Source organism: Trachypithecus francoisi, unplaced genomic scaffold (genome assembly GCF_009764315.1).
Source record: "Trachypithecus francoisi isolate TF-2019V2 unplaced genomic scaffold, Tfra_2.0 Lachesis_group14, whole genome shotgun sequence".
NCBI classification, from domain to species: Eukaryota; Metazoa; Chordata; class Mammalia; order Primates; family Cercopithecidae; genus Trachypithecus; species Trachypithecus francoisi.
Genome location: NW_022681459.1, coordinates 43,794,562 through 43,820,449, shown reverse-complemented (window position 1 = coordinate 43,820,449; position 25,888 = coordinate 43,794,562). Strand labels below are relative to the sequence as shown.

General features: G+C 49.7%; 2 protein-coding genes across 2 annotated transcripts in view; both read right to left on the bottom strand.

Moving 5' to 3' along the window:
• Positions 1–25,888, bottom strand: part of KIAA1671 (KIAA1671 ortholog) — a 264,721-nt gene that overhangs the window by 147,655 nt on the left and 91,178 nt on the right. The window contains exons 5-6 of the mRNA XM_033233046.1: positions 20,142–22,901; positions 6,771–6,905 (exon numbers count right to left, since the gene is read on the bottom strand). Of these exons, the coding sequence (XP_033088937.1) occupies positions 6,771–6,905; positions 20,142–22,901 (2,895 nt within the window). The remainder of the gene's footprint in view (positions 1–6,770; positions 6,906–20,141; positions 22,902–25,888) is intronic.
• LOC117096094 (ubiquitin-fold modifier-conjugating enzyme 1-like) lies at positions 23,164–24,115 on the bottom strand. Its single transcript, XM_033233047.1, has one exon. The coding sequence runs from the start codon at positions 24,041–24,043 to the stop codon at positions 23,540–23,542; it is 504 nt and encodes a 167-aa protein (XP_033088938.1). The 5' UTR covers positions 24,044–24,115; the 3' UTR covers positions 23,164–23,539.

Here is a 25,888-nt window from a genome sequence, read left to right as displayed (position 1 = left end):
GACTACCACTGCTGTCAGCAGAATCCTGACAAAGCCATCAGGTCCAAATGCGCTCCAACCTCCCAACCTTTGCCCTGGCAGATCCTGTGTACAAAGATGCCAGCATGACGATGACGCAGCACCAGCCTCAGAAGCAAAGGGCCACAGTTTCACCAGTGAGAGATGTGGGAAAGTCTGAGTTCAGCATTAAACCTAACCCTGTGGGTGTCCAGGAAGGTCACGCGGAAGTAAAGTTTAAAGGACCCCAGATGACGTCATTGTATAGAGCACAATTTCATGCCTCTAAACCTCTGCCCATGCTGTCCCCTCGATCAGGGGCAAACCACTCTTCCCTAGACCATAGTTACCTGGCAAACACCTGGTCAGCCTTCAAGACTTAGAACTCAGACTCCTCGGTCTCAAACTCCTGCTTCTCTGCTAGCCCTCCCCAAGTGGAGACATCCCCCCCCTCCTCCAGGGAGACTTTACACAAATTTAAATTAAATTAAAGCACATGACATGATGCCTGATATATAGTAAACGTTCAATAAACAGTAGCTATTACGGAGCTTCTGGATACCTGAACACGGGGAGGTTCCCGGAGGGTGGCATGCCCAGGGAGGGCATGGAAGCTCTGCGCTCCCTCCCTCATACCTCACCCTACGCATCTCTGCTTCTACAGCTTATCTTTTATAATAAACTGGCAAACGAAGAGGAAGAGAGACCAGAGACATCTACCTATCCCCCACCTTCCACCCTGCATACGCAGAAGAGGCTAGGGGAACACGGACACAGCTGTCAGCCACAGAGAGGAGCCTCATCAGAAGCCAGCCTTGCCAGCTCCTTCATCTTGGACTTCTAGCCTCTGTAACTGTGAGAAAGTAAATTTCTGCTGCTTAAGAAAAAAAAAAAAGTAGCTATTAGAACCCACTGCAATTATTTACCTACCTTCTTTTTTTTTTTTTTTTTTTTTTTTTTTTTTGAGATGGCATCTCACTCTGTTGCCCAGGCTGAAGTGCAGTGGGCTCGATCTCAGCTCACTGCAAGCTCTGCCTCCTGGGTTCACACCATTCTCCTGCCTCAGCCTCCCAAGCAGCTGAGACTACAGGCGCCCGCCACCACGCCCGGCTAATTTTTTGTATTTTTAGTAGAGACGGAGTTTCACCGTGTTAGCCAGGATGGTCTCAATCTCCTGACCTTGTGATCCACCCACCTTGGCCTCCTGAAGTGCTGGGATTACAGGCGTGAGCCACTGCGCCTGGCCCCTATCTTCTTTTTTTGAGATGGAGTCTCACTCTGTTACCCAGGCTGGAGTGCAGTGGTGCAAACTCAGCTCACTACAACCTCCGCCTCCCAGGTTCAAGCGATTTTCCCGCCTCAGACTCCTGAGTAGCTGGGATCAAGTGATTCTCCTGCCTCAGCCTCCTGAGTAGCTGGGGTTACAGGCACGTACCACCATGCCCATCTAATTTTTTTTTTTTTTTTTTTTGTATTTTAGTAGAAACAGGGTTTCACCATGTTGCCCAGGCTGGTCTCAAACTCCTGAGCTCAGGCGAATCGCCTGCCTCGGCCTCCCCAACTGCTGGGATTATAGGCATGAGCCACTGCAACTGGCCTATTTACCTACCTTCTTAATTGTCTATGCCTTGGTTATAACTGTAGCCCACTGCCCAGCATAGCACTTACCACATGCAGACTAGTACTTGTCAAAAAAAAAGGACGAAAATCCCTAAACACTAACTCAGCCCAACAGGTCTCTTCAGTGACCCCCAAGTACCCCCCTTTGCCTGTATGAGTTCTCAGTCCCAAATGTCTCCCCTCCTACTTCCTGCACCTGACTGGACTCTCCCAGGTCATCTTCAGACCCCCGGGCTGTGAACTCCAGGAGGCTGACGGAGAAAATCTGTCATGCAGGGCCTGGCGCATAGTAGGTCCAAAAAGAAATAAACTCAAGACTAAATGAGCCAGCATATGCTGACCAATAGGTTTGGGGGATTGGGAGAAAATTCTAGAGACTGCCAGAGGCCCTCCCCCTGGTCCATTGCAGGGAAGCCTCCCAGCTGGTGAATCTATGACTTCATGGTCACAAGACGGGCCTCCATGGTTAACTGTGACTCAAGGTCACGGTCCACAACTGACTCACTGTGTTTTATGGTTCCTGCGAAAATGCAGACCAAAGCTCACTTCCTGGGGAAAAGAGCAGGGAGGAGGCCTGACACAGGACTTGGATTCACCACATGGACTCGAGGTCCTGAGGGGAACCCCTGAAAGGAACAAGGGAGATGGGGAGAAATGGTGAGCACTGGCCAAGGAGTCACAAAGACTGAACTCCAGCCCCAGCTCTGCCTCTAGAGGCCACAGGACCATACACAAGACACTTCCCTGCACTGGGCCTGTTTCCTCAACTGCAGAAAAACGTCTAAGGCTATGGATGTTTGTCTTTCCCATCGGCTCTTCGGGAGAGCATAGAAAAAAAAAAAAAAACTGGCAGCAAATAGTAATAAAATAATAATAGGCCGGGTGTGGTGGCTCACGTCTGTAATCTCAGCACTTTGGGAAACTAAGGCTGGCGGAAAACTTGAGGTCAGGTGTTTCAGACCAGCCTTGCCAACATGGCAAACCCTATCTCTACTAAAAATACAAAAATTAGCCGAGTGTGGTGGTGCATGCCTGTAGTCCCAGCTACTCAGGAGGCTGAGGCACGAGAATCACTTGAACCCAGGAGGCAGAGGCTGCAGTGAATCAAGATTGTGCCACTGCACTCCAGTCTGGGCGGCAGAGTGAGACTCCATCTCAAATAATAATAATAATAATAATAGCCGCTATGATTTATTAATCCATTTCTCATTGTCAGGCACTGTGCTAAGAGCTTTGTAAGCATCATCTCATTTGGGCTCTGTCCTCCCACTGGGCTACCATGCAAGAAGAGTGGAAAGTTCAGCAGACACTTAAGAGCATGGACTGCAGACCCAGAACTTGGAAGAGACACTTAATGGCTCTGAGACTCAGTTTGCCCATCTGTGAAGCGGAAATAATAGTAGTATCTACACTACATGTAAGGATAGTAAGTGTTAGGCTTTGTTATTGCTATCACTATCCACTTTATAGAGGAGGAAAAGTGAGGCCCCGAGTGGTAAACTCACTTGCTCAAGGCCTCTAGCAAGTGGCAGTGGGCAGGGCTATGCAAATCAGCAGGGTATCGGCCTGGCAGGTCCCAGGCACCCTCTGGAAGACAGCAGCCACACAGCAGCTGATGGCTAACCCCAAGCTGAGCAAATATCACATTCTCAGCTCCAGGAGGAGTCCCAGGGCTCAGGGTGTCTTGTTTCTTCATGCAGCTAATGCACGGAGTGCTACAGGCCCACGGGAGAGAGGAGCTGGCAGGGGCTGGCAGGGGTTGGCCACCCATGGCGGGAAGGGCCTGGGGCCAAGGCTGGAGCAAGATAGGCCCCGTTTCCATTCCAGCTCCCCCAGCTGCTAACTGTGTGGCCTTGGGCAAGCGGCTGAAGCCCTCTGAGCCTCACTTTCCTGCTTTGCAAAATAGGATTCATGGTCTCTAATATGAGGCTGAAGGAGGAACTGACAAGGCCTGAGAGGTTCAAAAAATGCAGATGAACGTGAACTTAAACGGGAAAATAACAGCACAAAGTCATTCATCAAAGCAGTGATGGGAATCATAGCAGACAGAGTGAATCTCTTCAAACACCTCATGAGACACAAAATGCATGTATGACCAATTTCCAGAGGAGCAGGGACAGCCACCAGGGGCTCAGGACCCCAGCCCTCCTCTGCTGGGTCACCCCGGTTAAGTCAGGTCCTCTCTCCTGGCCTCACTTTCCCCTTTTATAAAAAGAGAATTGGATAGATGAGAAAAAAAAGGAAGAGGAGAGGAAGGGGAGGAAGAGGAAGAGAAAGGGAAGGGAAAGTAGAAGAGATGGAAAGTATCAGGAAAGGGGGAAGGGAAGAGGGAGAAAGAAGGAAAAGCTACCACGGCAGCTGAGACATTAAGAATTTACTATCTGCTGGGTGATCTCATTTACTACTCACAAAATACTCTTGAGGTCATAGAGAACTATCCTTATCTTACAGAAGAAAAAACTGATATTTAGTGAGGTCCATGAAGTCATCCTGCCCAAGGTCACAGTGGCAGAGTTGGAACTTAAAGCCACTTCTTTCAGCCTCCAGAGCCCATTACTAAAAGGTCCCTCTGGGATGGGCTGTTGGAGCCACCAGGATAGGACCTAAACACCACCTCCTCCTTGTGGCCACTCCCAAGAATTGCAGGTACGAGTCCCAAAAGCAGTGAAATGAGGTCTGAGGCCCCAGCACTCGGGTTCATGCTAAGTCCCTCCACCCAGGTACCTCTGGAGGAGAGGAAATCAAGCAGGCAAGAGTGGGGCAGGGCCCTCAGAGACTAGAAGGAAAGAGCCAAGGCAAGCTGCCCAAGGACTCCAAGGACAAAAGCTCTTCAATGACAGAGAGTGAAAGAGGAGGAGCCGGACGACCAAGGAGGATGCCAGCAAGTAGAGACTCTAAAAAGACAGGTTTAAAATGCTTCTTTCCCCATCACCTTTGTCTACACACACACACACACACACACACACACACACACACACACACACACAAGTTCAAGTACAATCAGATAAGCTAAGTCAGAGCTATCTAAGAGGGATTGGAGAAATGGCTGAAAAAGAAGACAATGGAAGGGAATGTTTATCAGAAAATCCAGGCAGGTTTCAAATGTGTGTGAACCTTTGGCTAGGATCTGGATCCTCGAGGAAAATTCCCAGGCTGCTCAGTAAACACCTAACTGGGATCCGAGTTCCTCCCCGGCCTGTCTCCCCCAGCCCCATGGTCAGGCACCGTTGTGGCTGCTCTGCATCGCTCCTAGCATGAACTATGCCAGGGTACCTTCTTCACCCCCATTTTACAGAAATGGAAACTGAGGTTCAGAGAAGCAAAGTTTCTTGCCCGTGGCCATAAAACTGGAAGGGATAGACTCTCAAAGGAGCTTCAGTTCAAAATCGTATGTCTCCCAAACGTGAGACCAGGCCCAGATCTCCCTGAAGCTTATGGAGCTGAGCAACCAAAGAGGCCTTTGTGAGCAGAAGCATCGCTGCCTTAGGAGCCCTGTCTTTGATGCCTCTGTATAGGACCTGGGCCAGGAAGGGGCTTCATGAGCAAGTGCAAAACTCCAAACAGCATGGAACTAAAGTCAGAAAAGAAACTCAGTGAAGGTGGCGAAGTCCTGGAACCCACATGGGTACACTGAGGCTCTGGAGGGGGCAGCTGCCCCTGGGGCCTGCTCAGTGTATACTCATCTCCTTTCACAAGCAAGGAGACAGGATGAGGGGGAAGAGGGCACAAGGACACAGAGATAAGCAAGAGCCAGAGGAAGACTTAAAAACGAGGACAGGCCGGGCGCGGTGGCTCAAGCCTGTAATCCCAGCACTTTGGGAGGCCAAGGCGGGTGGATCACGAGGTCAGGAGATCGAGACCCTCCTGGCTAACACGTGAAACCCCGTCTCTACTAAAAATACAAAAAACTAGCTGGGCGCGGTGGCGGGCGCCTGTAGTCCCAGCTACTCGGAGGCTGAGGCGGGAGAATGGCGGGAACCCGGGAGGTGGAGCTTGCAGTGAGCCGAGATCGTGCCACTGCACTCCAGCCTGGGCGACAGAGCGAGACTCCGTCTCAAAAAAAAAAAAAAAAAGAAAAGAAAACGAGGACAGTCATACCAGTAACAGCAACAGTAATAATTATGTGACGATGACACTTATTGTTTGCTATGTACCCAGAAGCATGCTAAGCACTTCATGTGTTCTCTCATCTGAGCCCCACATCCGCCCTGTTAAGTAGATACTATCATTATCCCCATTCTACAGACAAGGAAACTGAAGCCAGAGGTCAGCCCAAGGTCACACATGGATGTATGCAGATCCAGGACTTGAACCCAGGGAATTTGGCTCTAGAACCAGCTTTCTGCTGCCTCCTGTTACCACCATGACTGTCAGTTCCTAAGTACCTCATGACGTGCTGGGCCCCACACACGCTTTTATTGATCCTCGCAACAGAGTTAGAGAAGGAGGAATCAAGATCCTGTTTTCCAGGTAAAGAAACTGAAGTGCGGCCGGGCGCGGTGGCTCAAGCCTGTAATCCCAGCACTTTGGGAGGCCGAGACGGGCGGATCACGAGGTCAGGAGATCGAGACCATCCTGGCTAACACGATGAAACCCCGTCTCTACTAAAAAATATATAAAAAATTAGCCGGGCGAGGTGGCGGGCGCCTGTAGTCCCAGCTACTCGGGAGGCTGAGGCAGGAGAATAGCGTGAACCCGGGAGGCGGAGCTTGCAGTGAGCTGAGATCCGGCCACAGCACTCCAGCCTGGGCGACAGAGCAAGACTCCATCTCAAAAAAAAAAAAGAAACTGAAGTGCAGCAAAATTAAGTAAATTGCTCGAAATCTCAAAGAGGTTGACAGGAGACAGTGCTGGGATCTGAACCCAGGACTTTCCAACACCAGTGTATGTTCCCTTAACTACTCCATGCCAGGTATTGTTGGGCTGGAAACTCAAGAGGAAGAAGGTTTCCCCGGCAGAGCCACCAGACACCCTCCACATCAAGAACCACGACACAGCTAGTCAGGTGACACCAGATTCCTGGACATTTGCCTGCTACCCTCAACCCCGAGAGGGCCCTGGGCTGTCCGGATGCTCCAAAAACCACATTCACAGCAGTGTCCAGCAACCAGCACCCCCTGTGCAATCCTCTCCAGCCGTGTGGTATCACTCACCACAAAGGGACCGCTCCTCCTGTCCTTGCAGAAGCTGTGGCTTCTCCGGGGAACCGAGGCCATAGGGGACACCTGCTGGAGCAGTCGCTCCTTCTCCTGGGGGGCATCTTCCTTCTCCAGGTCCCTTAGCAGCACCTGAGACACAGAGCACAAGAAAAGGACTTTACTGGGAGCCTTCTCATTTACAGGAAAAAATATATTATGCCAAGAGTCCACTGTGTACCAAAAAGGGTAAACAAGAAAATTAAACTTCCAGAAATCCCCCACCTTAATGATCAGAGGTAACATGTAGGGCAGTAGCTCTGGGTTCAAATGGCCCAGCCTCAGCCATTTAATAACTGTGTGACCTCAGGTGGGTGCCTTAACCTCTCTCTGAGCCTCAAGTATCTGGGAAAGGAACCACGATAACAGCACCCAGTTTCTAGGGGCTAAGGAACAGCATTTGGAATGTACATGACGCAGTATAGCCACCAGGGGGCAGACGTGCACAAGTCCCGGGCACCTGGCTTGGCTTACCCTAGCTAGCCTCCTCCATACCTGGCATCTGGGGAGCCCTCCATAAATGCTGGCTGGCCTCATTACTACCAGTGGTCATTCTTGGTGACCTTATTTTAATCATCTCTTTATGCACCCAAACACACATGCACAGACACAGAGAAATGGTGCATGAACAGCACAGCACCTCCAGTACATCTACTTGGAATCCTGCTGTTTTTTTCCACTTAGTTATATATAGGGGAAACATTCACAGGCCAGGACTCCAGGATGCATATTTTATACGCTTCACACTCTCCCTGCGTGGACAAGGAAAGAAAGACACAGAGATGGGAGGGACCTGCTTAAGAACACACAGCATCAGGAAGAGCAAGACTGAATTTCTAATCCCTTCCCTCACAGCCTCTTTTCTGGATGCCTTGAGAGACCCTCTGGCTTTCCTCCTAACCCCCTGGCAGTATCCCCACATGTCTCAGGCCAGCCGCAGAGCCTTTTCTCCTTTTGCTACATCATTCCCTCTGGGATCTCTCTTCACGCCCCCCATGGCTTTAAATAAATCCCATCTACACCCAGATGCCTGCCAATTCTGCTCCTCGGTGTTGGAACTCCAGACTTGGAGATCCCACTGCTCACTCAACATCTCTTGGAAGCTCACACTCACCTCAGATCCATGTGCTCAAAACACGCCTCTTGATTCCATCTCTCCACAGTTGCTCTTCCCCCACCTTGCCCATCCAATCCCCAGCTGGGGAGGCCAAGACCCTCGGGTTGCCCTCCATTCTCCTCCCCATTCTCTCCCACTTTTCTTCACCCCATCAGCAAAGCTGACTCTACCTGCAAAACATGCTGCAGATCTGACATCTTATATACCAAAATCAACTTGAAATAGATCGAAGGCCTAAAGGTAAGAGCTAAAGCTAGAAAACTCTTGGAAGAAAATATAGGTGTAAATCTTCGGGACCTAGGTTTAGGCAGTGGTTTCTTAAATATGATACCAAAGGCATAAACAACAAAAGAACAATAGATAAAATAGACTTCTTCAAAATTAAAAACTTTTGTGCTTTAAAGGGTGCCATTAAGAAAGGAAAGGCCGGCCGGGTGTGGTGGCTCAAGCCTGTAATCCCAGCACTTTGGGAGGCCGAGACGGGCGGATCACGAGGTCAGGAGATCGAGACCACCCTGGCTAACACTGTGAAACCCCATCTCTACTAAAAAATACAAAAACTAGCCGGGCGTGGTGGCCGGCGCCTGTAGTCCCAGCTTCTCAGGAGGCTGAGGCAGGAGAATGGCGTGAACCTGGGAGGCGGAGCTTGCAGTGAGCCGAGATCCGGCCACTGCACTCCAGCCTGGGCGACAGCGAGACTTCATCTCAAAAAAAAAAAAAAAGAAAGGGAAGGCCAGGCGCAGTGGCTCATGCCTGTAATCCCAGCGCTTTGGGAGGCCGAGGCAGGTGGATCACCTGAGGTCAGGAGGTTGAGACCAGCCTGGCCAACATGGCAAAACCCCATCTCTACTAAAAACACAAAAATTAGCCAGGCATGGTGGCAGATGCCTATAATCCCAGCTACTTGGAAGGGTGAGGCAGGAGAATCGCTCAAACCCGGGAGGTGGAGGTTGTAGTGAGCTGAGATCACGCCACTGCACTCTAGCCTGGGCAACAGAGTAAAACTCCATCTCAAAAAAAAAAAAAAAACAGAAAAGAGGCCGGGCATGGTGGAGGTGGCTCACGCCTGTAATCCCAGCACTTTGGGAGGCCAAGGCAGGTGGATCACTTGAAGTCAGGAGTTCAAGACCAGCCTGGGCAACATGATGAAACCCCATTTCTACTAAAAATACAAAAATCAGCTGGGCGAGGTGGCACAAGCCTGTAATCCTTGCAACTCGGGAGGCTGAGGCAGGCGAATTGCTTGAATCTGGGAGGTGGAGGTTGCTGTGAGCCAAGATCACGCCACTGCACTCCAGCCTGGGCAACAGAACGAGATTCCATCTCAAAAACAAAAAAAAGAAAGGGAAAAGAAAACCCACAAAATGGGAGAAAACTTCTGCAAATCGTATGTCTGATAAAGCACTCGTATCCAGAATATATAAAGAATAACAACTCAAAAAGAATCTGAATAGGCATCATTCCAAAGAATGTATACAAATGGCCAATGAGCATAAGAAAAGATGTTCAACATTATTAACCACCAGGGAAATGGAAATCAAAACCACAATGAGATACCACTTTGGGTCCAACCTACTAGGATGGCTATCATAAAAAACACAGACAATAGACTGGGCACGGTGGCTCACACCTGTAATCCCAGATGTCAGGAGGCCGAGGCGGGCGGATCACAAGGTCGGGAGATCAAGACCATCCTAGCTAACACGGTGGAACCCCCGTCTCTACTAAAAATACAAAAAATTAGCTGGTGAAACCCCATCTCTACTAAAAATACAAAAAATTAGCTGGGCGTGGTGGCGGGCACCTGTAGTCCCAGCTACTCGGGAGGCTGAGGCAGGAGAATAGCGTGAACCCGAGAGGCAGAGCTTGCAGTAAGCCGAGATCGTGCCACTGCACTCCAGCCTGGGCAACAGAGCGAGACTCTGTCTCAAAAAAAAAAAAAAAGACAATAAGAACTGTTGGTGAAGATCCAGAGAAACTACAACCCTCAAGCACTGCTGGTGGGAATGTAAAATGGTGCAGCTGCTTTGGAACACAGTCTAGCAGTTCCTCAAAAGTGAAAACTACAGTTACCATATGACCTAGCAATTCCACTCCTAGGTATATATTCAAAGAAATGAAAATATACCTTTGCACAAAAACTTGTATATGAATGTTCATAGCAGCATTATTCTTTTTTTTTTTTTTTTTTTTTGAGACGGGGTCTCGCTCTGTCGCCCAGGCTGGAGTGCAGTGGCCGGATCTCAGCTCACTGCAAGCTCCACCTCCCGGGTTTACGCCATTCTCCTGCCTCAGCCTCCCAAGTAGCTGGGACTACAGGCGCCCGCCACCTCGCCCGGCTAGTTTTTTGTATTTTTTAGTAGAGACGGGGTTTCACCGTGTTAGCCAGGATGGTCTCGATCTCCTGACCTCGTGATCCGCCCGTCTCGGCCTCCCAAAGTGCTGGGATTACAGGCTTGAGCCACCGCGCCCGGCCCTCTTTTTTTTTTTTTTTTTTTTTGTCACCCAGGCTGGAGTGCAGTGGCCGGATCTCAGCTCACTGCAAGCTCCGCCTCCCGGGTTCACGCCATTCTCCTGCCTCAGCCTCCTGAGAAGCTGGGACTACAGGCGCCCGCCACCTCGCCCGGCTAGTTTTTTGTATTTTTTAGGAGACGGGGTTTCACCATGTTAGCCAGGATGGTCTGGATCTCCTGAACTCGTGATCCGCCTGTCTCGACCTCCCAAAGTGCTGGGATCACAGGCTTGAGCCACCGCGCCCAGCCAGCAGCATTATTCTTAAGAGTCAAAAGTAGAAGCAACCAAAATGCCCATCAACAGACAAATGGAGAGATAAAATAAGGCCTACCCAAACAATGGAATATTATTCAGGCAGAAAAAAGGAGTAAAGTCCTGATCCAGTTTATGATATGGTTGAATCTTGAAAACATCACACTAAATGGAAGAAGTCAGTCACAAGACAACATATTGTATGATTCCATTTATATGAAATATCCAGAATAGGTAAATCTCCCTTAAGAGTCAGAGAGTAGATTAGTGATTGCCCAGGACTGGAGGGTAAGGCGGAGAATCTGGAGTGACTGCTTACTGGGTACAGGGTTTTCTAGAGGGGAGTGATAAAGATATTCTAAAATTGCACTTTGGGAGGCCAAGGCAGGCAGATCATTTCAGGTCAGGAGTTCAAGACCAGCCTGGCCAACATGGTGAAACCCTGTCTTTACCAAAAATACAAAAAAATTAGCCAGGCACCGGGCACAGTGTCTCCACCTGTAATCCCAGCACTTTGGGAGGCTGAGGCAGGTGGATCACGAGGTCAAGAGATCAAGACCATCCTGGCCAACATGGTGAAACCCTGTCTCTACTAAAAATACAAAAATTAGTTGGGTCTGATGGCGCATGCCCGTAGTCCCAGCTACTCAGGAGGCTGAGGCAGGAGGATTGCTTGAACCCAGGAGGCAGAGGTTGCAGTGAGCTGAGATCACGCCACTGCACTCCAACCTGGTGACGGAGCAAGACTCCGTCTCAAAAAAAAAAAAAAAAAAAAAATAGCCAGGCATGGTGGCGTGCACCTGTAATCCCAGCTACTTAAGAGGCTGTGGCAGGAGAATTGCTTGAGCCCAGGAGGCAGAGGTTGCAGTGAGCCAAGATCTTGCCACTGCACTCCAGCCTGGGCTGACAGAGCAAGGCTCCGTCTCAACAATGAAACAGATACTCTAAAATTGAGAGTCGTATCATGCCACTGCCCTCCAGCCTGGGTGACAGAGTAAGACCCTTTCTCAAAAAAATAAAATAAAATAAAATTGAGAGTCATGATAGTTGCACTACTCTGTGAATACACTAAAAAACACTGAATTGTGTATTTTAAATGGGCCAATTGTATAGGGCATGAATTATATCTCAATATTGAAAGCTGCTGCCAAAAAAACCCAAAAAATGCCACCAACCTCTCTACTTCTCTCCACCTCCACAGTCACCTGGTGCAAGCCCTGTTAAGCCTGTGAGGACCATAGCAGCCTCCTCACTGGACTCCCTGCCTCCACCTAGGTCTCCACATAAGGAGCAGCTGATGGGGTGATGGGTTCTCTAAGATGCAATCAGGACATCAGAGTTCAGAACCCTTCTATGGCTCCCCGTGCCCTTGGCTGCCCATCTCTCAATTTCAGCTGGGGCCCACACCCCTGTGCCCCTGGAGTCCCTCGAGTATCCCAGGATAAGCTCATCCCCACACTGGGGCATCTTCACTTACTGCTCCTTCCTCCTACCCCCAGATGTTTACCTGGCTGGGTCCCTTCCACCACTCAGATAGCATCTCTCAGGTCCCTTCCCACAAGAGCCAATTCCTGACCTCCTGTCACCCCCTTTTTCTCTCACTCCCAGGACTTAGCACTGTCTCCATGAATAACCTCACTCATTCACTGGCTGGAGGCCTGCCTGCCTCTCCAGACCAGTGCTGTGCACCAGAATGTTCTGTAGTAAATGGAGATGTCCTACCAGTCATATACAATGGCCAGGACCCATGTGTGGCTTTGGAACATCTAAATGGGGACAGAGTGACTAAGGAACTGAATTTTTCATCGTATTTAACTAAATTTAAATCACCACCAAGTAGCTATCACACAGCCTGACATGGTGGGCTTGGCCCCATCTAGGTCCTGCCTAGAGGCCCTGGCACCCAGAACAGGGCCTGCCTGGCATGGGCTGAACAGAGGGCTGGAGGTTAACCCCAAAGTGCTTCCCTCTGATTTCTTCAAGCTCTTCATACCAGCTCCTGGGTGAAGGGTCGACCACACATTATCTCATGATAAATCTCTGACAAGTCCATGAAGCAGGCAGGAGTCCCATCCTACAGATGAGGAAACTAAGGCTCAGAGAGGTCTGGGAGGTACCCAGAGTCCTGCAAGGTAGGGTTTAATCCTAGGTCTGCCCAGTATGCAGTCTGGGGCTGTTTCCAGAAAGAAATCAAATGATACAAGTACAAAGATTCATCTCCTAATAAAGACCTCTAAGAAATCAATGATCAAAGGACCAACGTCTTCAGCGAAAAGCAGGTGGAACATAAGCATGTGGGTTACAAGAAAGAAATACAAATGGCCTCACATACCTCCCAAGATGCCATCCTTGCTCACAACAGGAGAAAGCAAACCAAACCACAGTCAAAGGTAAGGGGCACTCATGGGGTCAGAGGGTGACCTCCAGAAGTCTAATACACTGGGGAAGGATGAAATGAAAGAGGCCAGTAAGGAAGTCACAGGTATAGCTCCACTGCAGGGCACACGAACGCAATTCTGCAAAACCACAACCATATTCACCCGTAGAAGGGCAGTCGGCGTTCTGAGCCTGTGGATATACCTGCAGGTGTGCACCATGATATGTATACATGGTTTGAAATACAAAGGATTGGAAACAGCATCCACAAGAAAGGGTTAAAGAAACTGTGTTATATCCACAAGCAACCAAAAAAAAAAAAAAAATGAGGATGCTGTCTGTAAGCTGAATCCAAAAACTCTCAGACCAGGTGAAGTGGCTCCCGCCTGTAGTCCCAGGACTTTGGGAGGCAAAAGCGGGAGGATCGCTTGAGCCCAGGAGTTTGATACCAGCCTGAGTAACATAGGGAGACTTCTAGCTCTACAAAAAAAGAAAAAAAATTGGCCGGGCACAGTGGCTCACGCCTGTAATCCCAGTACTTTGGGAGGCCGAGGTGGGCGGATCACGAAGTCAGGAGATAGAGTCCATCCTGGCTAGCATGGTGAAACCCCGTCTCTACTAACAATACAAAAAAATCAGCTGGGCGTGGTGGTGGGCACCTATAGTCCCAGCTACTTGGGAGGCTGAGGCAGAAGAATGGCATGAACCCAGGATACAGAGCTTGTAGTGAGCCAAGATCGCACCAGTGCACTCCAGCACTCTGGGGCAACAGAGCGAGACTCCATCTCAAAAAAAAAAAAAAAAAAAGAAAGAAAGAAAGAAAAAAATTAGCCAGGAGTGGTGGCATATGATTGTAGTCCCAGCTGCTTGGGAGGCTGAGGTGGGAGGATTGCTTGAGCCCAGGAGGTCGAGGCCGTGATCACTCCAGCAGTGAGCCGTGATCTCACTACTACACTCCAGTCTGAGTGACGGAGCAAAACCTTGGCTCAAAAAAAAAAAAAAAAAAAAAAAAAACTCTCAAGACACATTATATGAAAAACAGGTGGAAAATCTGTGGGTTCAGCAGAGATCCTCAACCCAAGATTCCCCTGGGGAGCTTTCATAACTAACAAAGACAGGTCCTCCCCCAGGGATTCTGACCTAACTGGCCTAGAGAGAGGCCCAGTCATTGATATCTTTTAGGATTCCCTGTGTTACTCCTATAGGCAAGCAAAGTTTCAACCACTTAGACAAAATGCTCTCTATTATGGAAAAGTGAAGCAAAAATAAAAATATGTATTTCTATGTGCTTGTATATTCATAAAGGAGCCTCAAAAGAATGTGGACCAAAAAAAAGGAATAAAAGTGATTACCGGGTGGAAGAAATGTAAGCACGGCAGGTATCAGGGGAATTTTTATTATATGTTTTTAAGTATTTTTGGAGTGGAGCCACGTGAGATCTTCTCTCTCTTAGAACTAAAATAAATAATTTAAATAAATGAAATACTACAGTTGGGTCTGGGAAACAGTTTCTATAAATGTTTGTTAAGTAAAGAACAGAGAAAAAGAGAGGAAGGGATCACTTGAATTACAATCACACCCTTTTGGCTATAAATCAAGAAACCCTCACCCAAGGAAGCAACCTTGTTTCTTTTTCTTCTTATTATTTTTTTCTTGAGACAGGGTCTTGCTGTGTCGCCCAAGCTGGAGTGCAGTGGCTGGATCTCGGCTCACTACAATCTCTGCTGCCTGGTTTCAAGCGATTCTCCTGCCTCAGCCTCCTGAGTACCTGGGATTACAGGTATCTGCCACCATACCCAGCTAATTTTTGTATTTTTAGTAGAGATGGGGTTTCACCATGTTGGCCAGGGTGGTCTCGAACTCGTGACCTCAAGTGATCCTCCAGCCTCGGCCTCCCAAAGTGTTGGGATTACAGATATGAGCCACTGCACCCAGCGCAACCCTGTTTCTAACACACACAAAAATTCAAATCCACCCAAATACCCATCAGTGAGGGTCTGGGTGAAAACAGATTGGGCTCAGTCACATAATACAATAATTACCAACCATTAAAAAGAGGAAGGGGAGGCCAGGTGAGGTGGCTCACGCCTATAATCCTAGCAGTTTGGGAGGCCAAGACGGGTAGATTGCTTGAGGCCAGGAGTTCAAAACCAGCCTGGTCAACATGGTGAAACCTCATCTCTACTAAAGATACAAAAAATTAGCCAGGCATGGTGGTGTGCACCTGTAGTCCCAGCTACTCAAGAGGCTGAGGCAGGAGAATCACTTGAACCCGGGAGGCGGGGGTTGCACTGAGCCAAGATCGCACCACTGTACTCCAGCCTAGGCAACAACAGCCAAACTGTCTCAAAAAAAAAAAAAACCTAAGCCACAAGATTTTCTGTAGACTGTTGTTGTGTTTCCATAGAAAGCTTATGTATTTACCTGTATCTAAGTCTATGCATTTACCTATATCTATGTCTGTGTCTAGACCAGGGTTCCCCAACCTACAAACTGCAAATACTTGGGGCTGGAGCATTCTTTGCAGTGGGGGCCGTCTTAGTGCCTTGTAGGATGTTGGGCAGCACGCTTGGCTTCTACCCACGAGACGCTAATAGCAACCTCTTCCCAGGGTGTGACAACAACAAAATATGTCTCCAGACACTGCCAAATGTGCCCCGGGGGCAAAATTGTCCACGGTTAAAAACCACTAATGGGCCTGGAGGGTGTTCCCCAGTTTATGCACCACGCTCAATATTTAAAGGAGATTTTCTCTCTACACCACTTTTCTACAGTATTTCAAATTTTACGCAAGCATTCGCTACTATTGCAATATGAAAAGTATGACAATCATGCATATATATATGATTGATAAGTGACTGTCAATATAGAAAAGTCAGAAAGGACATAAACAACTGCAATGGTGGCTGCCTCTGGGGAACACTCACCTTTTATTTTCTATACCCCTGTAAGGTTTGAAATTTTAACAACCAACATTTTTTCCTTCTGTATTGGTGTGTTTTTATTTATTTATTATTATTATTTTTTTAAGATCGAGAACCAAAGATCTTTGGGCAGGAGACAAGAGAGAAACGGGAAGCTGGTCCAAGGCTTCCCAATCTCTTGGTGAGAAAACAGATCCCCTGACAACCAGCACTGCTGGTGCCTGCGTGCTCTGGGCAGGCATCCAAGGCTGGGCTGCGGGACAGAGCTGAGCCCAGGATCCCCCCTCCACAACATCTCGACTCCCCCACCACCGGCAAGCACTGAGCAAGGTGCTGGCAAACAGATAAAGTATCGCATTTCCACGGCCTCTTCCTTCTTCCACTGTTGCCACGATATTAGCCTGCGGGTAGGCACAGGTGAAAGCCTTCTCAGGAAGCACACGGGGGTGGCCCAAGCTGGGTGCTTTATTTCAATTCAGTCTAGTAACAGTGCTTTGGGGCAGGAATCCCTGTTAACTCTGGTGGGGAAACTGGGGCTAGGAGAGGCCAAGAGGCTGCTTTACACACAGCAGGCAAGTAGAAGTGTGGAGACTGAGACGCCAAGTCTGCATGATCCTGGGCATGGTTAGAGAGCTTGGCCTCTTGGGAACAGACATGGGTTCAAAGCCTAACTCCACCACTTACCCACTCTAAACTGGAGACAAATCCTCACTGCATGATCGTTACTGACAGTATCCCCATGTTTCCTTTCTGCAGCATCCATGTCCAGACTGGCCACCTAGTCCCTTTTACAGACAAGAAAACTCAAGTGCCCGGAAGTGAAAGGTTTTGCCCTGCATCTCTCAGTCTGCAAGTGGCAAAGGTGGAATCTGGGGCCTGATTTGCTGCTGCCACATCGCACAGGGCGGTGCTAAGTCAGTTTCCACATGTCCCCCACAACATCCTATGCTTTTCCTACTTCCAAACCTTTGTCCATGCTGTGCCCTGCTGAGAATACCCTCACCTCCTCTCATCAGCCCACCCAAACGCATGGCCATCCCTCAAGCTTGGGCTGAGACCAGCACCTCCTCCACGACACCTTGGGCCTCCTCTCCAGTGCCTCCCTCTGCACCCCATCACTCCCCAGTCTTGGATCACAGTGTCCCATCTCCCCACAGAGAGCAGAAGCTTCCAAAGGGTGGTCCCTGTGCCTTAGATTTCTTCCCCACCTTCATGGTTCTTCACCAGAATGGTCTCGTAGAACATGGCCCACTACCTGTTGGGTAATAGGCCAGATTTTGGTTCAAATACCAGTTTTGCCACTTACTGCTGTGTGACCTGGGACAAGTTACTTCACCTCTCTGAGCCTCTTTTTTTTTTTTCTCTCTCTATCTATACAGGAAGATGATCACACCAGCAGTAGGTAGTGTCAGCACTCTGCCCAACACTCAAGTATATGCCAAAGATCAAGAGAAGGGACCCCCTGCCAACACCCTAGAGCCTCACTGATCAATATTTGGGTAGATTTGAATTTGTGTGTGTGTAAGAAACAAAGTGGCTGGCCGGGCGCGGTGGCTCAAGCCTGTAATCCCAGCACTTTGGGAGGCCGAGACGGGCGGATCACGAGGTCAGGAGATCGAGACCATCCTGGCTAATACGGTGAAACCCCGTCTCTACTAAAAATACAAAAACTAGCCGGGCGAGGTGGCGGGCGCCTGTAGTCCCAGCTACTCGGAGGCTGAGGCAGGAGAATGGCGGAAACCCAGGAGGCGGAGCTTGCAGTGAGCTGAGATCTGGCCACTGCACTCCAGTCGGGCGACAGAGCGAGACTCCGCCTCAAAAAAAAAAAAAAAAAAAAAAAAAAAAAAAAAAAAAAAGAAACAAAGTGGCTTATTTGGGTGAGGGTTTCTTCACAGCTGTTCTGCTTATGTACCCCAAAAAGGGTGTGCTCACAATTAAAGTGATCCCTTCCTCCTTTCCTCCCCACCCCCCACCCTGCCATCCGTTCTCTTTCCTGCTGTTCTTCACTGAACAAAGGAAGCCGGATTTTCTTTCTTCTGCTGAGCATGGTGCCAGCCAGGATGGAAAAGTCTGAATGTTCATGACCCCACAAACAGCCTCAGGCAAGGACAGAGGGATTAGAAAATACATATTCCAGGTCCCTTGACCCCTGGACATGACAACTTCAGAGGTGTTCCAGGCTGACTCCCAAGGGTCCCCAGTGAGACTGATCCTCAGTGGCCCAACATGGCCCCTGTAGCACCTGCCTCACTTCTTCTCTCCTCTACTGGTTCTTCCTGGGATCACCCCCTTAAAACGTGTTTACAGGCCGGGCGCAGAGGCTCACGCCTGTAATCTCAGCACTTTGGGAGGCCAAGGCAGGCAGATCACGAGGTCAAGAGTTCAAGACCAGCCTGGCCAAAATAATGAAACCCCATCTCTACTTAAAAAAAAACAAAAAAAACAAAAAACTAGCCGGATGTGGTGGCGGGTTCCTGTAATCCCAGCTACTTGGAAGGCTGAGGCAGGAGAATCACTTGAACCCGGGAGGCGGAGGTTGCAGTGAGCTGAGATCGCACCATTGTTTTCCAGCCAGGTGACAGTGTGAGACTCCGTCTCAAAAAAAAAGAAAAAAAAAAAAAATACAAGGGTCTGCTTCTGTTGGAACCCAAAACCTCACTACGATCAGTTGTTCACTCATTCAACAAATATTTCTTGGACATTCACAGTATGTCAAGCATGATGCTGGATTCTCGGGATACGATAATGAACAGGAGGCTAGGCGCGGTGGCTCACGCCTGTAATCCCAGCACTTTGGGAGGCAGAGGCAGGCGGATCACAAGGTCAGGAGATCGAGACCATCCTGGCTAACATGGTGAAACCCTGTCTTTACTAAAAATACAAAATATTAGCCGGGCGTGGTGGTGGGCACCTGTAGTCCCAGCTACTCGGGAGGCTGAGGCAAGAGAACAGTGTGAACCTGGGAGGCAGAGCTTGCAGTGAGCTGAGATCGCACCACTGCACTCCAGCCTGGGCGACAGCGAGACTCCATCTCAAAAAAAATAAACAAATAATAATAATAATAATAATAATAATGAACAGGATACAACACGCTACTATACAGCAGAAGCACAATAAAGCTACCATTAATATCTATCATTATTGTCATTGTAGGATAGAAGTGTATAACAGGTGGCCCGTGGGCTGTATGGGGCTAGCAGACAAGTCTTGTTTGGGCTGAAGAGCATTTTTAAAAATAAGTCTTCCTCGGCCAGGCGCGGCGGCTCACGCCTGTAATCCCAGCACTTTGGGAGGCTGAGGTGGGTGGATCACAAGGTCAAGAGATTGAGACCACCCTGGCTAACACGGTGAAACCCTGTCTCTACTAAAAATAAAAAAAATAAAAATAAGTTAGCTGGGCGTGAGGCTGAGGCAGGAGAATGGTGTGAACCTGGGAGGCGGAGCTTGCAGTGAGCCGAGATTGCGCCACCACACTCCAGCCTGGGCGCCAGAGCAAGACTCCGTCTCAAAAAAAAAAAAAAAAAAGGCTCCTTATTTCCTAATGGGATTACACATAAAACTCGATATTTTCAGATTCTCTTGATAAATGAGGTTTGCCATCTCAAGGTCAACATTCCTGCCTGTGAAGAACCAGCTGGGCTAGGCATGGTGGCACACGCCTGTAATCCCAGCACTTTGGAAGGCCAAGGCAAGAGGATCACTTGAGCCCAGGAGTTTGAGACCAGCCTGGGCAACGTGGCAAAACCCTGTCTCTACAAAAAATAAAAAATTAGCCAAGCAAGGTGGCGCATGCCTGTCATCCCAGCTATTTGGGAAGCTGAGGCAGGAGGATGGCTTCAGCCCAGGAGATTACGGCTGTAGTGAGCCATGATCGTGCCACTGCACTCCAGCCTGGGCAACTGAGCAAGACTCTTTGTTTCAAACAAACAAACAACAGAACCAGGTAGGACCAAGCAGCAGTTCCCAGTTCAGAGAGGGCAAGAGCTCTCCATCTGCCACAATCCACACCCCTCCCTGGAGCCTCACACCCAGCCTGACTCCACTCATTTATGTACCCGTGTGGGCCACACAAAATCTGAATTTCGACCCCCTAGGCTAGATGTTTAATCCACCTTTGACAAAATTAAAAAGAGCCTTGGTACTTACCTTGTCGCTATCTCCAGTCCCTGACTCCCACCAACAGGGTCCCATTTTGGCCTCCAAATTCTCTCCAGTAAGGCTGGGCCTCCCTTTGGGCTGCTCTCGCCTCCTCTCTCTGGCTTCATGCATGAGGGACAGGCCCTCTCGGATGTTGGCAGGGGGCCCCTTCTCTGAGTAGGCCCTCTTGATATCCAGCGGCACCCGTCCACAGTCACGTGGGTGGTCAACCCACTGGGCCGCACTGCCCTCCTCTCCCTGCCCGGTGGATTTCCTTGGGGTCCCTTTCTTCTGGTCAGTGGGGGGTGATTTTGGTGACACTCTGACCCCACTGCCTGGATCCTCCCGAGCAGAGGGCTTTGATTCAGCCAGGTAATTCTGACACTTTGCAACGTGATGTTTACTGGCAAAGGCCTTTCTGTCATCCTCAGCGAACCCCAAGGTTTTTTTCCTGGGATCTGCAGAGATAGGAGAGCCCCTCCCTGGATACTTTTCAGAAGGAGCTGAGGGTGGCAGAGTCCAGAAGAGAGGACTAGATTTGGTGCCCATGGCTGTCTCCGAGGTCTCTGCTGGCTGCTTGCCTAAGCCAGGAGTGAAACTGTGGTTTATTTCGGCAGAGCTGGCCGCTTTCCAGAGACCCCCAGTATCGGGCACCTCCTTCAGGCTCCTCCTTCTCTGCTCCACCCCACCTGGCTGAACAGGCCTCTCCCGAGGCAATGTACTGGGCTCTGCTGTGGGACTCCTCCTCCTCTCCTGAGCCTCCCCAGGGACTTTCAGCGACAGCTCCTGGTACTCAGCCATCAGGGCGTCAATGTCAAGAACGCTGGATCTGTACCCGTCTCTGATTTTACCTGGGAACGTCTCACTGATCACATCAGTCTTCCTTCTCACAGGGAGATCTTTTGGGTGACTCCTCAGAGTCGGGGTGGTTTGGGGAGCTTCACCGCTGGGGGAAATCTTGTTCGCACTTTCCTTCCAATCGTTTTGAGGACGAGGGCCATCTTCTGATCCCCGATGACTCCATAAGGCATCCACATCAATGATTCTTCCATTGAAAGGCTCCAGACTCCTGGCCCCAAGAGATGATGGACGGTCTGTTGGCTTCAGAGTTTTTAAAATGCTTGCACTTTCATGCTCTCGTCCCTTCGTCCAGTTTTTACTGCCTGCCATCTCCAATGCCTCTTCATGACCAAGAGAAACCAAAGTGGATGTTAAAGAATGAGGAGATGGGGGTGGAGTGATTTTTCTAGAATGTTCCAGCAAGTTTTCAGCCCCTGACAGAACCATACCCTTTGCCTTCTGAGTACTGGGAATCTGATAGGTGACTGCAAAAAATGTCGCCTTGGGTTCCACAGGTGACCCTTGCTTCACTGTTGGGGAGGTCTGATCCCGTGAAGCACTTGGGTTCACCTCCTGGGTCTCCACCATGTAGTGGGATAGTTGAGGTTTTCTTAAGGCACTGGCTGTGGGGCTCACATAATCTGTTCGTCTGTGCCCCACATGTGGAGAGTCCTCTGGGACGAGAGAACTGAAAGTATCAAACTTCACGTTGGGGGGTAAAGTCCGCCGCCGCCATCTGTCCATTCTCTGGTCCGTGGGGCTGGCTTTCCGCATTTTGACTGCAAGCTGTGGCACCTGGGACGGCCTTGGATCACTCTCCCTGGCAGCTACAACGAAGGGCCCTTTCTGCACAGCAAATGCATCCGGATGTGTTCGTGCTTGGGAGTCAGAAGGCTCATTCGAAGGCCTGGAAGGAGGATCTAGGGGGCATCCCTGGGGTGGGCCCCTTGCTCCCTCTCCTGGCTTGCTTCTGGCCCCTTCTGGCCCCTCATGCTGGCTTTCCCAGACGGCAGCCTTGACAGCCCGGACAGAGGTGGCCCCGGGAGCACAGTGCTCTTCACTGACCCCCATGGTGGCTTTGTGCAAGCTCACCACCGCCCCGCCTGTCCATTTGGGCGACGGGCAGTTGCCCCCAGACTTCGGCCCACTAGCCTCAGGCATGCCTCGAGCTTCCCAAATCAAACTGGCCCTTTGGACGGACCCTGCCTGACCTTCCAAACCACACTCCAGGTCAGCAGGGGTGACCTCCTGGGACAGCTGCCTGTCTTTCAGTGAGAGCCAAGACCTGTGGCTGCGGAGTGTGACCGCTTTCTCCTCCGGTGCCGGTGAGACGACCTCGCTGTGCACACGCTCCCCCACTGCATGCACAATGTCATACCTGGGCTCAATCCTCTGCGATGGGGGAGGGTTTTCCCAGTGTTTGAGGAAGGTGGTATTATTGCGGTTTTCAGCCAAAGGGTATTTTTCCCGGAGAGGCGTGTGAAACGGTCTCAGTTCACCGTTCAAAAGGGCAGTTCGTCCCAATTTCTCCATCTCAGGATTGTCAAACCCTTTGGCGTTCTCCTTCTTGAGTTTTGTCATGTCTGGTGGGTCCCTGCCCAGCCAAGAGCTCATCTCAGGCCTCGGCCTGGGTTCTGAGACACGGGCATTGGCCATGTCACCAGGGGGTGCGGTGGAGAGACAATGTCCAGACTGGTCAGCCACTGTGTGTCTCTCCACATGGTGCTCAAACACTGTGGCCCACACAGTCTGGAAGCTCTGATCATCTTCTGGAGTGATATCAGAAGGGCACGGCGCCTCCACTGAGCTTCCACTGCGGCAGCTGTGGGGGTCTTGGTTAGAGCTAACCTTACGCTCCGTCTGCCTGGACTTCTCCCGGAGTGTCCCAGGCTTCCAGGGGCTTCCATCCAAACCATGCCCCTCCTTTTGCTGGAAAGAAACAAAAAGAGAAAGAAACACCTCAATGTTAAAGGATTTGAGATGGAAAGGAAAAAGTGGAGTGATTAAAAGGGCTGCTTGTATAATTAAAACAATGAAATACCATAAAATCGAAAAGAATGAACACGCCCAATGTGGGTGAGGATGTGGGGAAATGGACACTCAGATACTGGTGGAGAGAATATAAATGAACCCGACTTTGGGCAATGCAGTGTATCTATCCTGATGTTAAAATGTTAAAATACTTATTTCCTTTTTTTTTTTTTTTTTAAACAGAGGAAGCGGCTTTTATTGATGGGTTATCTCCAGAAACCAGAAAGACTTTATGTACTCACTTTCAGTTACCCCCGTGCCCCCAGGATTGCATGTTGCTCCACCTGGGGGCGGATATAAATTACCTCTAGATTGTCCAAAGCCCAGTCTTTCCCTTCCCTGTGCAGCCTTAGAAACTAAGTAGCAATACTGGTTGGTGTTTCTTTGTTTCTCCCCCAGCAATGACTGCTGCAGCTACTTAGTAACAACTAGAGGTGGAGGGTGTCCGGGGAAGCAGTTAGATAAGTGTGATGCACAGGAAAACAGTATCGTAGCCTATCAAAGGGCCCTCTGCCCTGCCTCAGTGGCTTGATTCTTCATTGGTTGCATTTCTCTTTGTGTTGGATGACGCCCTTCTGAATCAGATCAGGGATTTCTACTGCCAGCCATGGACCCAGCCCCAGACCCATGAAATGAGCTAGTCCAAATTTGGGCACATTCCTGGCCCACAAAGGTTTGAAATGATCCGTCAGGCATATTTTGCCACCCCTGTACATCTTTGCTGTCTTTCCATCCAGCTCAGGAACTGCAATTTCTGGGGCAGTAGTAGGATATGTGATAGGAATGTCAAACTCGATGTCAAACTCATATTTCAGGAGGTCATGGATATACCAACATTTTCCAAACCACCGAGTCCCTTCCTTGTTGGACTCCAGTCGGAACCAATCGTTGTCAGCATTCTTGTTGTTCTCCACATACCGGATGAGGGACTGATATTCCTCCTTCAGTCGCTGCACCCACAACTCCCGATCTCGGGGTCCCGCGTTAGTCTTCAGCACCGGGATCTCAGACACAACACGTCGCATGGCCTCATCCGCCATCTTGGACCAGGGCACGAGAGAAACGAGGAAGTGGTGTTGCCTGTAGCTTACCTCAAGGCGCCGCCATCTTTATATGGCTACTACGGCTCAGGTCTCACTATGGCCTCGAAGCCGCCACTAACCAGCCGGGTTCCAGGAGGCGCCGTTCAGGATGCAGCCACCCCCGTCCGTCTCTCCCCTCCCCCACGCCCGTGGCGGCGGCGGCTGGAGCCCGGATGCAGCGCCGTGAGACAGGCCCGGGAGAGCGGCGCTGATGGATCCAATATGGCGGCGCCGAGCCTGAGCCAGAGTCCTTATTTCCTTTTATCCAGCCAAGTTCCTCCCAGGACTCTTTGTCCACATGCACAAGTCAACACGAACAAGAAAGTTGAGACAGTACCATTGGCGTAAGCAAAAGAACACAGAAACAACCTGAATGCGCACTGGAAGGGCATTGGCTAAATTTCAGTTATCTCCAAACGATGGACTAGTGCACAGGCATTGGTTACCATAGAAAGAGGCAGATCCCACCAGGTGCGGTGGCTCATGCCTGTAATCCCAGTACTTCGGCAACCTGAGATGGGAGGATCGCTTAAGTCCAGGAGTCCCAGACCAGCCTGGGCAAAATAGTGAGACCTCATCTATACAAAAAAAACAAAATCTTTTAAAAGGAATTAAAGGCCGGGTGCGGTGGCTCAAACCTGTGATCCTAGCAGTTTGGGTGGCTGAGGCAGGTGGATCACCTAAGCTCAGGAATTCGAGACCAGCCTGGTCAACATGGTGAAACCCCGTCTTTACTAAAAATACTAGCCAGCTGTGGTGGCACACGCCTGTAGTCCCAGCAACTTGGGAGGCTAAGGCAAGAGAATTGCTTGAACCTGGAGGACGGAGATTGCAGTGAGCCGAGGTTGTGCCACTGCACTCCAGCCTGGGCGACAGAGCAAGCCTCCCTCTAAAAAAATAAATAAATAAAAGGAATTAAATACTGATTCGTGCTACATTGTGGATGAATTTTGAAAATACTATGCTAAGCAAAGGAAGCCAGTCAAAAAGCTACATGTTACAAGACTCCATTTATATACAGCACATATATATAAATGTAAAAGTATATATATATATACACATCATAGGTTAATCCACAGAGACAGAAAGTGGATTAGTGGATGCCTGGGAATGGGCGATGAGGACATAAGGTTTCCACCTGAGGTGACAGAAGATTCTGGAACTAGATAGTGGTGATGCTTGCACAACACTGAAAACATCCTTAATGCCAGTCAGTTGTGCACTTTAAAATAGTTATAATAAGGGCAGGGGCACAGTTTGCTAACCTCTACTGTAGATGATGGAATGCCAATGAAGTGCTCTAAAAACACTGACTGTAAACCTTTGTTTATATATATACGTATATATATATACACACACACATATACATATACACACACACACATACATATACATTTTTTCTTTTGAGATGGAGTCTCAGGCCGGGCGCGGTGGCTCAAGCCTGTAATCCCAGCACTTTGGGAGGCCGAGACGGGTGGATCGCGAGGTCAGGAGAGACCATCCTGGCTAACACGGCGAAACCCCGTCTCCTAAAAAATACAAAAAACTAGCCGGGCGACGTGGCGGGCGCCTGTAGTCCCAGCTACTCGGGAGGCTGAGGCAGGAGAATGGCGTAAACCCGGGGGGCGGAGCTTGCAGTGAGCTGAGATCCGGCCACTGCACTCCAGCCTGGGCGACAGAGCGAGACTCCATCTCAAAAAAAAAAAAAAAAAAGAGATGGAGTCTCGCTCTTTCACCCAGGCTGGAGTGCAATGGCACGATCTTGGCTCACTGCAACCTCCACCTCCCAGGTTCAAGCGATTC